The sequence below is a fragment of the Lissotriton helveticus genome, chromosome 2_1 (genome assembly GCF_964261635.1).
Source record: "Lissotriton helveticus chromosome 2_1, aLisHel1.1, whole genome shotgun sequence".
NCBI lineage: Eukaryota > Metazoa > Chordata > Amphibia > Caudata > Salamandridae > Lissotriton > Lissotriton helveticus.
Genome location: NC_136059.1, coordinates 1,152,646,673 through 1,152,658,709, shown reverse-complemented (window position 1 = coordinate 1,152,658,709; position 12,037 = coordinate 1,152,646,673). Strand labels below are relative to the sequence as shown.

The window sequence follows — 12,037 nt, the reverse complement described above, 5'->3', positions numbered from 1 at the left end:
CAGCAGCTTTTGGATGCTGGAATGGTTCTGCTGCATAATGGAATGCCTATTGGACAGCAGCTGGATGTTCTTTGGTGAGAACACCCTTTCTGTGTCCCCCATACCTGTGCCTCTTATCCGCCCTATACGTTACCACCCACTTCACCTCTTATATCCCCTCCATCTCATAAACCTTGTGCTTCCCTGTAAGCAAAACCTTAATGTTTCCTAGGTCCATGTATGAGTAGCATATCCACCCCTTGGGTTCTATGCATCCTGGTACTTGTGGTCCTTGTCATCCCATAACACTAAATGAAAATACCTGGGCTGGATGCTCTTGGCAGTGGTACGCATGGTACTGGGAAACTCGAGAACCCTTTGAAAGGGAGGTTCATTTTCACACCAGTGCTAGACAGCTTGTAGGCCCCAAATGCTGCACAAATGCATACTCTGGGATTGGAATCATTTTTAGAGTAGCCCGGTGCTGCCATCAATGTTACATCACTGAAGTCACAGGGACTGTGACAAATTCAAGCTCCGGAGTCAAGCCATAATAAATTCATAATTTAATTTACTTTTTGTGAATATGCAGTCTCTCAGTCTCCTGAGGCTTTCCCGGTGCTGCAGCCGCGCTCCGAGTACATGAGACCGAGTCAGTCTGTCAGCCTGTTATGACTCACAATTATCATAAGTTATTAGCAGGCTGCGGCAGCTGACATCAGCATGCTGGGGCCTCTCTCGCGCCCTGTTTCAGTTTGGTTACAGTCAGGTCCCACGTGGAGAGCCTGGACAGACACTCTGTGAATTGTCTGTTAATGCCCTTCCATTTCTACCTATTTGAAGCAGTTATAAGATCTTCTTAGAGTTTCTCATTGTTTATATGGGTGTCATTTCTTTTCTTTTCTTTTTTTTGTGTTGAATTTTTTTATTGAATTATGCAATACAATACATAGTAAATATCAACGTAATAAGGTAAATAAGAACACCTTATTTGCAAAATATTTGAAAAGAATAATGAATTGATAGATTATAAAATGTACTCCTAGTAATAGAGATAAGGAAAAAGTTTAACAGTACATACTCTACAATCTGTTATAAAATAACAATACAAAAGGTATGAATGTATCTTATATGTAACGGAATGACTAAATAAATATATTCACGATTAAAAGAAAGAAGAAAAACAAAAAAGGGTGCCAGAGTAACGGGGGGGGGGGGGGTGAGAGAAGGAAAGAGAAAGGATAAAGAGAATGAAATAGTACAGGAAAAGCATATGAGATAATAAAATTAAGTAGGTAAAGGATGCACATTAGAAGAGGGAGTTGGGTTAGAATCGTCATCCAATGTGGTTTCCAAAAAGGGAGACCAAGTTTGAAGAAAAATGTCAGCTTGGTCCTGAAGATTGTAAATTGTGCGTTCACGTAAGGCTGTCTGCATCATTGTCACCAACCATTCTTCCTGAGAAGGAGCAGATGAAGACTTCCAATGTCGTAAAATGCAAATTTTGGCTGTAGCCAAAGCAGTGTGAAGAAGACGAGTCTGTGGCTTAGAAAGTTTTGGAAAACCATGGAAGTCATGTAAAATAATGGTGGCAGATGTAAGTGGTAACATTAATGTCATTGTAGAGTTCAAAGTTTTGCCACCAAAGATCCAGAAGGGTCTGGTGCGTGGATATTCGCAAATGATATGTGTTATGTCACAACCAGGATTAGAACATCTCCATGGGTGTCATTTCTGATGTTTATATGTTTCCCTCATCTTCATTGCTTGATTACTGCAAGCAAGAAAGTGTCACTCATAGTAATTGGAGAGGATGTAGCCCGGGGAACTGCTTTCGAGTCTCTGCAATGACGCTCAACATCCTGTGATTCTGGGCAAATCACTTAATCTCCCTGTGCCTAACAAAAATGAATGTAATACAACTGGTTCTCATGTACACCTCTCTGATACCTTTGGGTCAAGTTTGCGCTATATAAAACGTCAAAAAAGAAAAGAAAAATTGTTGTTGAATGTCGTTCAGAATTACACTGGAATTATGAAAATGTTACACATAAGCAATCTGAAACCTTGGCAGCTCTGGGACTGTGGGCAAGCTGTACAGGAGAACTGTCACAGGTGAAGCTAGCATGGTGACCTGTAAGGCTAATCAAATTTGACAGATCGCTGCTTATTCTTTCAAAATAGAGATTGGTGTTTACTTTCCTTTCCCTGGTTGAAAAGAGAGAGGATTTTGTCAAGTGAACCATAGGAGAAACTTGCTGGAGTACAGGGAGTGGGGAAATGGTGTAGGATGTAAAATGCATTCTCACACACAACATTTAAATACCTGTAGATGAACTGTAGAAGTATTAAAAATATACATCAGTGATTAGGAAAGCTCACAAGGAACTTTATTTTGAAATTCTGAATTGTGATGGAAAGAAAGACTTTAATATGATTAAAGCAAATCAATACACTTTTCTTGGTTATGCGCAAATGATAAATATTCGCAGAAACATGATTTCCACATATTATAATTTCTGTACAATTTAGTTTTACCAGTAAAACTGTCTGTCTATGCAATTTAGAGTCTATTTCAATGGAAAATGTGCTGTCTGTAAATGACAGTGCACTACTTCTCCAGGCTTTAGTAATATATTTGTCACAGTATGCTCCAAAATGCACTACATTCTACATTCTGCAGTTGTACCACTCTTCTGATGTATGGACGTGGCTCATTTGTTACAGATGTTCTTTGTGTGATGCTTGGATTTTTCATATTTCCATGAATGCTTCAGCGATGTAATATTGATAGCAGCACCCCCCACTCTGAAAATTGTTCCAGCACCACTGGGTGTAGGTGTTGCTTACCCCCCCCCCCCTTCAAGTGGCTCTTTATAAACCAATCGTGGGTATCTCCTTGGGCCATCAACCTCAGTCACCAACAAGATGAGCCCGCAGTACCCAGAGGGTAGGTCATGTACTCTGTGTTACTACTCCAAAGGCTTGCTAAGTGAAGATGTCTTCATCATGCAAAAATTCCATGGGGCTACTCACAGTGCTGAGTGGGCTGCTTCCAGGCCCTTCTTGTGGAATCGTCTTCCATATTGGATGGGAAATGCTAAGTATGTTGCATAGATCTAGCCACAACACATTCAGTTTAAGTCCATCATTTGTTTCTTTGATGTGCACATAACCCTTACTCCAGGTGTCCTGGAGGTGGCCCTTAAGTAGAGTGAACATGGAAAATGAAGGCACATCAGTAAAATTAAGTACAGATAAAGAGCCCAGAGTTTTCCAGCGTCCATCATGGTATTGTTTAATTGAGAAGAACAGAGGAAAAGCTTTGAAACCGGTCATGGACTGGTAGTGCAAAAGTACTCTTATGAGCCAAAGAGCACCATCTGCGGCCTCGTCTTTGTAACAGCATTGCTAGTCTATCAGTTTACTTCATTGCAGACAGTGGGAGGAATATTTACTTTTCAATCATTTTTATTGAATTTATTTTGCAATACAAGAAGTTAATAAAAGCAACAATGGTGGACGCAGCCAGCAATAATCAACCCCCATCATTCAATCCCAGCCCCACACTGGTCCATTGAAATGGTCAGCAGGGAAGTTCATTATTCATCAGGTGTCCAGGACTCCAGCGGATCCAGATTGAGGGATCAAAGAAGGTTCAATCAGTCCTAGTGTGGCCACAGGGTTTGCGGGCATCATGTCGTGCTTCTGTTGTCTTTGTTCAAGTATGACAGGACAGGAGTTCATATTTTAATAAAGAGTTCAGATTGGAGGAAGATTATTATGCTACGTTTTTTGTGATGAAGAGAAGTGTGTATCACCATTAGAATATCTTCCGGCACCTTTGGAATTAATTAAATTAATTTCAAATAAAACATTTGTGTTACACAGTGAGAAAGATCCATTATTTGCTTCAGCCTGCGTACTACAATGACCCTGGTGCGCCGTCTCTTTTATGGTGTTACGATTGCCTTTCCTGTATTTTCTCCTTTTAGCATTCCCATGAAGGCCGCGGGCATGTTTTCAAAGCCTTTAGTGATGTGTTCAGGGTATTTCAGCTTTCCCTGCGCAAAGACAAAAAACACACATGGTGTTATCCCAACACTGGCTGCAAGACACCAATTTCATCAACATCGTTTTAACCCCACCTGCCCCGTTTCACACACACACACACACACATACATCGAAAATGCATAAACCTTCCTAAATCACGAGCCATCTTGGTTGCCCAATCGTGCGCCATATTGCTTGGTTTTATCTCACATCAACTTGAACAGGTTATCATTAATTCCTTTAATGTTTCTTTCTCTTCCATAAAAATTACAGTCATCTGGAATTCCTTACTCACGCATTATTATGGCACCCTCTAACACAGGGGTCTCCAACAAGTAGCTCGGGAGCTACTGGTAGCTTGCCAGCACCTTCAAAGTAGCTCTCAGAGGTGAAGTCAAGCCCAGTATGAAATTAAGAGAGTAGGCGCCTATTAAAGAAGGCAGCACTGCTCATCTCAAGACCCTTAGAGAGTGACAGCCAGCCAAACCTATGTCAGTAACTCATACTAAACACACACTGTATCGGCCTATAGGGCCTGCCACTTGACAGTCGGTATCCAATCTCAATATAACTAAGCCACAATGAAATTGACCATGTTGTAGTACCTGGTTTATCAGTGACAACATGTGTGTGAAGAGTGGACTATAAAAGAAGTATGGCAGCCGTACCCTGAACAGTAATCAGTGCTGACCCACCAAAATGTGAGACTGCAGGAGCCAGAGTGAAAATGTGTCAGTTGGATGCATGATCAGCTCAAGACCTGAGAACAGGGCATGATCCAGACCAGAGAAAATTAAGAGACTAATCAGCATTTATGTGTGTCCATAATAAACACTATTGGTTCCTGAAAGCTACACCTGGTGTCAAGGACCTCCAAATGTGTAAGCTAGCCCCCATCATAAGGGTGTTATCTCTGATATAATTGTGCCCATTCGCGGCATAATATTGCCAATGGCATAATAATGGTCATCCTTGACTATTTTGGGTATATTTGGTCTAGTTGTGGCATAGTGGCAGCCATCATTTACATACTGGGAGCGTGACTGGTCTACATTTACCTATACTTGGCATAACAATGCTCATGACTGATATATGTTTCTGCCCTGACCCTTATGGTTTCCAGCCTTGGCACAACTGGGGTCCTACTATAATAGTGTGGCATTAATATTATAAAACAGGCACCCGTGGTGCTGTGGTGAGCATCCACGGCATAAGACTGTAATACTTGGGTATTCGAAGAAGTTTGTTCTTATGAGGCATTTGTACATGGGAGTACTTGATGAAAATGAAATGAAGCGGATGTTTTGGGACTGTACATTTCCTAAAATCTGAAAACTGATATTTTAAAGGCAGCTTTTGATTTCAAAAACGGGTTTTCTTCTGGGAAACTGAGTTTGATTGCCCACAGTGGAAAGTGGTATTTGATAGAAAAATTTTCAATTTCAGAAACTGATGAATGATAATTCAAACTGAGCTGGGGAGGCCTACTGCTGTACTTATATACTTTGTGCGACAGGGCATATCAAGATTTGAATGTTACTTCATAAGTCAGGTGGAGGTATTTTATATTGATGGACATTTTCCTAAGATTCCTGCTGGTAACCGCACCAGGGGGGCGTATTACATATTTGCATTGTTTGCGCCCGCCGCACCTTTGAAAAGGTGCACCTGGCTCAAACAATGCCAATGCTCCCCATTATGGTGAATGCGCTGCCCTGGGGACAGTGCATTCATGTGAAAACGGAGAAATGCTGCTCCGTGTTTTCACAGTGCAGGCGGCATCCTCCTGCACTTTCAAAGGGGATGAGAGATCCCCTTGTAGGCGGGTACGATCAGTGACTGTACCACTGCACCCGCCTGCAAGGGGATGTCTGGGGGGGTCTATGGGACCCCCTTTACCCCCTGCAGAGGGCTGTTCTCAGGGGGTGCACTGACAGTATGCCAACTTTTAAATGGGAACTCTCAGTGCACCTACTGAGGGCTTCTTTGGCTCTGCACCCGTGTCTGTAATATGGCGCTGGCGCAGAGTCAAAGGAATTCCCTCATTTGCATAGGGCATGCCCAAATGCAAATGAGGGAACACCCTCTGTTGATAGCACTGGCGCTTTAAGTGCACCAGCGATATCGATATTATAGAAGGGGGCACACAAGCGTCTGCACCCCCTTCTATATTACCAAAGGCACATTATCTAATACAGCACCTGGAATACTTGGGTGGTAACTACTGATAATCCTGTTTGGGTGGTCATTGTGTAGTCACTATTTTACAGTTATACAATTTACCAGTAGCTCAGAAAGACTTTCCTTGAGCAGAGGTAGCTCTCACTACAGAAAAGGTTGGAGACCCCTGCTCTAACACTACCATATTTCTCCCATGTTTTCCAAAGGTATTTCTTCCCTTGAAACTAAACAGATATTTTCCAGTGCTCTATTCTGTTTCAGAACCACTTACTCCTGTCTACTGTTTGCAAGTTTTTATCCGCTTTGGCCACACATTTCTTCCCAACATCATACACATTTGCAAGATACTTGGCCATAGTTCATCATTAAATACAACAGTAAGGGGTACCCGATGTAAGCCAGGAGGCAGCCATATTGAAATTCGGTCTAAATCCATAATCTGGGGGCTTGGCCAAGATGTGAGACGGCTGAGACATGTTTTTGAGTCTATCCGCTCCCCACCACCTGGCAGTTTATCGTTATAAAATGCAGAGGTGGAGACTGCAATAAACCCCCACGGCCCTGATGAAGCGCTGGAGGGGCCCGGGGGCTGTGTGAGCGGAGCACCCAGAAGGACCCCTGTATACCTGCTAGACACCCGTGATTGGAGTGGTGAAGCCCTCAAGGTGGTGCGCAAGGTGAGCCCAGCGGGGGCTGTAAAGCGTAGCCACACAGCGTGGGCACCCCAGCCCAGAGGAGCCAGCAGAGCCCCCGAGATCCTCTCTGCGGAGGCCTGCATCGCATCTGAAAGCCGAGACCTACCCTGGGTAGAGACGCTCAGTATATCATAAAATAGCCTTCGATTAGACACCTTCCCCAGCGTGGAAATGACTACGTCTCAGGGGAAGAAAGACCGCACCCTTAAGGATATGCTCTTTAAGACAACTGGAGGCCCGGATGGAGAGACACCCTCAGTGGTGCCCGATGGGCCCGTGAGCTCGGAGTCACCAGATGAACCGATCACATGTCCATATCTGGAGTCGCTGTTTGCCTCCCTGCGAGAGGATCTACAATCATTTCATTTCATGAAGCTTTATTCGGTTCATATAGTACAAATGACCATAAAAGCATACAGGCAAAAACATATAATAAGGTGATGATATACAGGTTAAAAACAAGATACAACATTTAAAATATCATACTTTTCCTTAAATAAATAAATTTACATATAAAAGTAGCAGTAAAAAAACATTTATCAGGAGAATCCACATTGTACATCAGCCTCATTGCCTCCACAACATTATGGATACCATATTTTATAGACATTGGTTTCTGGTAGGACACCCTGAGATTCATGAAAAGGGTACAGATTAACATAAAGTGCAATGTGCTTTGTTTAGAACGGCCGTCACATGGACAGGGACCAACAGGGTGCTTCTTAAGATGGGGAAAAGCCACCAAATGGTGAGCCAGTCCAAGTCTACGTCTCGTAAGAACAAACCTATGGGCTGGTCTGGTTACCTGGCTCAAATATGGTTGAAAACCTTCACAATCAATGTATTTATTATAGAGGTCGAGTGTAGTCAGGTGCCCATTGGCAACTAAACGCTTTTGGGCTTTATACAGCATAAATGTATTTTTCATCTCCTGCTTAGAGAGATCTCCTGCAACATAGGGGTCCACTGTTATATCTAGACCATATATTGCCTGAAAACTGTCTATGATGTACTTTAGCCAGGGGATCTTTGAATAATTAACCAGATCGAGGCAATCCTTGATAACATGTTGATTAAAAGCTGTCTCTTCCTTGAGCCAAACAGAGCGCCAAATCATTAGAGGCCTTAATAATATAAGATCACATAAATAAGCGGCCCCCACTTCCCTATGAATCAAATCGGTTGGAGCAGAGGCGGGTAGGCAGAGGAGTTTTTTAAGGAAGATATTTTCTTCCGTTTGCAAACGGCCTACGTTAGAATATCCCCACAACCCGGCCCCGTATAATGCAATCGAGACACTCCTTGCCTGGTATATCTGCATCATATCACCGATTTGTCTGTAGCCGTTTTTTTAGGCGAATTTAAAAATACCATAAGTGCTTTTTGCCATCTTTGACCTTACATTTACAAGATCCTGGGACCAACTACCGTCCCTTGAAAAAGTAACACCCAAATAGCAAAATTTTTCCACTTGCTGCACTTTCACCCCTTCTATAAAGAATACATGATTTTTATTAACCCTAGCCCCACAGATCATCGTATGGGTTTTGCTCTTATTAATTAACAGTTTTCTATCTTTTATAAAAACAGAGAACCGGTCCAACAGACGCTGCAGACCTATGGGGGTCCTTGATATTAACACAGCGTCGTCTGCGTAAAGCAGTACTGGCACTTCTGACCCTTTTACCTGTGGTGCATCAGCTCTGACTGTTTTTAAAATTGAGTCCACGGCATTTATAAAAAGAGTAAAAAGCAGGGGGGGCGAGGACGCAACCCTGTCTTATTCCACGCTTTACATTAAAATTAGGGGTGCATTCCCCGCTTACCCCGTAACGCACACAGGCTTGCATCTTTTCGTAGAGTCGTGCTAAAAAGAAAATAATTTCCTCTGGTGGACCAAGTTCTAACAGGGTTGTCCATAACAGTGAATGGTTGACCAGATCAAACGCACTGCTTAAATCAGCAAAGCAAATATATAAAGTGCCATGCTTGGCCTTGGTGTATTTGCCAATTAATAGATCTAGATTTAAGCATTGGTCTAATGTACCACGCCCCTTCCTGAAACCGTACTGTGAGCTGGCCAGGATCCCCTGCTCATCAGCCCACTCTTCCAACCTAAACAGCAGCACTCTACTCATGATTTTCACCGATGAGTCAAGTAAGCTGATCGGGCGGTAATTACATGCTGCTGACTTGTCCCCCTTTTTATGGATAGGGACAATGATAGAGTCCCCCCATGTTGGTGGAATCATGGTAGTCACTTCTGCATTAAGAACTAGGGTAAGTATAGGGCCCCATAACAGTGGGAGGGCCTTATAAACGTCAATAGGGACCCCATCCGGTCCCTGGGCCTTACCCCCCTTACTGGCCTTAATACTATTCTCCACCTCAGCTAAAGTAATGTCTAATGGGACTATAGGCCATAATCTTTGTATCACACCATTATGGCCAGCAGTTTGAAATATGGCTGAAAAGTGGGTGACCCAGGCCTCACTGCTGACATGGGATGCAAGATGTGGGGCTTTGTCGTCCATAAGAAAGGGGGAGTTTACAGTTGCCCAAAACAGGCAGCAGTCGGAGGTATCCGCTGCCTGCACTAGTTTGTCCCAAGCTTCTTGCTGCAACTCCCGCTTCCTTTTGAAAAGAGACAGCTTGTAATCGCATCTTAAGAGCATTACTTTATTCTTGTCCCTGGGCCTAAGAGCTAACGCCTGTTTTAATTTTGAAAGGAGGGCTGTGCATGCATGGTCAAACCATCCCTTTTTATGGGTGGTTTTCCCTTTCCTGGTCCCAATAAATATGGTATCTATAGTCTTATTAATATTGATAAAATTCTCTAAAATAAAAACCGTGGCATTCCCTGGTGTCAGGATACCATTGATATCAGCCATAGATTTAGATATAATTGTGCTTATTACCTTCTCGGATTTTTCCTCTTTCCACCGTAGCCTTGTCCCGTTTGTCCGGTATGGTTCAACGTTAACTATGATTCTGGACATCCGTAATTACCTTCTCGGATTTTTCCTCTTTCCACCGTAGCCTTGTCCCGTTTGTCCGGTATGGTTCAACGTTAACTATGATTCTGGACATCCGTAATATACTATTTTTCCAAATCTCGGTTCTCATTAGAATACAATTGTGATCACTTAGGGTGGATTCCTCAATTACCGGGGTCGAACAGTATGACACAATATTTGATGAGAGCATAACATGGTCAATGTGGGAATTAGTATTCCTGCCTGTATAGGCAGGAATAGGTTGGCCAAGGGCATCTTTGGCAGGCTTTAAGAGCTCTAAATCATAGGTTGATATTATATTATTTATTGCTTCACCATATACATTATGTGGGAAATGGGGGGTATTATCACCCCTATTATTTTGTACCCCACATGCCCGAGTAGATGACATGGGGCAGATCGGAGAGTTAAAGTCACCAACCCAGATAAGGTCGAAAGTAATTATCGCCTCAGCTATCAGCTTTGCTATGGCACTTTCTAATTCAGCTATTACTTTGTGCCGTGTGTTATCAAATATATTATTATAAAATTTAACTAAAAGCACCTCGTTGCCTTCCTTTTCATGAATCCATAAGATTTGGGAATGTGTTCCAACAGTTGAATGTCTAACTACAGTCAACATTAAATTTAGAGACAATAAAATAAGCAATCCGCCATTTGCTCTACCGTGCCGCGACCTTAATGCTTCTAGGTGATAACAAACAAACCCCTCATAACTGGGTTTTGTGGAACATGAAGTTTCTTGGAGACACAGGATGTCATGTGATCTAATAAAATCGGGCCACCCCAGCATTCTTTCTTTGGAGGCCCAGCCAGCTATATTCTAACTAACAATTGATATTCCCTTCATATTTCCACGGTCGGGCTGGTCTTGGGCAGTATAACAATTGATATCATCCCCACTAGGGTCTTACTAGAGTTGCCAATCCAATTTACCCTTCTAGTGGTTAATACTTGATCAGCATAGGTAATTGGGAACCCACATTGTTTATGCAGCCATGAAAGTGTTTTGTTCTCAAGAGATTCATGTGATTCCTGCTGATACTGGGTCGAGTTAATTTCAGAAGTTGGTACATTAGTTAGAACGACCACATATGGTGCACAGTCGGGGGGGGATTAATAAAACGTCTATTCTTCACTTCTATTGACCCCGTCTTCCTTTCTGGTACTCTAGTTGCCGTTTTTTTCTGACACACTATTGGCAGGGGGTCGGGCATAGCTGCTTCAATTGCGCATAACCCCCCGTTGAATAGCTTGGGTACGTCATTATTGGCACTAGAACCCTTATCAACAGCCCTAGATCTTTCAGCCATATCAATGTGGGTGCCCAAAAGGCCTCCTAATCTTAGTACTTCTGCAGAGATCAGATCAAGTTTAACCATTAGGGGTTTAATAATCTTTTCTATCTTTGCATCTATGATACTGACTAGGAGGTCAAGTTGCTCAGTATTCATTTTAACTGTGCCTGTATCATCTACTAGCTCTGCGTCACATGCAGCACTTTTGGGTGGTGTTTCTACTCCTTTTATGTTGCAATTTCCCCCACGTTTAGTTTGTGCGTTCCTGCATGCGCTCAGTGCTCGCTGTGCTCTAGGGGCCGGGGAGCGCTGTACTGGGGATCATAAGATACATCCAGTATATCCTGATTAGGCGCTGATTGAACAGGCAATTCCGTTATTAAAACATCAGGGTTACCAAATTCGCAGCTATCATCCGGTGGGGATACGGCCAAAAGGGTAGGCGATGTAGGGGATATAGCAGGTGGGCTCCCCCGGCATAACGATAATCGTCGTTCTTTATTAATTTTGTTAACCACTTTCACTAAATAGTTGTCCAGTGTGGCTGATACTGGTGGGGTTTTTACAACTTTATGTTTAGACATTGTTAACGCTAGCGGCTAATCCTAAAGTATTCTAATTAGGAGAACAAAGGCTATCATGAATAGCAAAATACGGTAGAAGTGAGAATTATGTCAGCTCAGTTCCTATAGCTTTACAAATAAGTAAGGGAATTCAAAAGTCTCACTTTAGCGGGTATAGGTAACCTCTGATACAACGACCACAGTCTGTGGCCCAGCCCAGCCTCGTCCTGCCCCGGACTGCCACAGACTGT

At 42.9% G+C, this 12,037-nt stretch overlaps 1 protein-coding gene across 2 annotated transcripts in view; it reads right to left on the bottom strand.

Annotated features, from left to right (window-relative positions):
• Positions 1–3,432: 3,432 nt before the first annotated feature.
• LOC144818511 (prostaglandin reductase 1-like) overlaps positions 3,433–12,037 on the bottom strand; it is a 1,303,604-nt gene continuing 1,294,999 nt past the window's right edge. For both annotated transcript variants that reach the window (XM_078675999.1, XM_078675998.1), the window contains one exon: positions 3,433–4,043. In XM_078675999.1, coding sequence (XP_078532125.1) covers positions 3,933–4,043 — 111 coding nt within the window. In that variant the 3' untranslated portion in view covers positions 3,433–3,932. The remainder of the gene's footprint in view (positions 4,044–12,037) is intronic.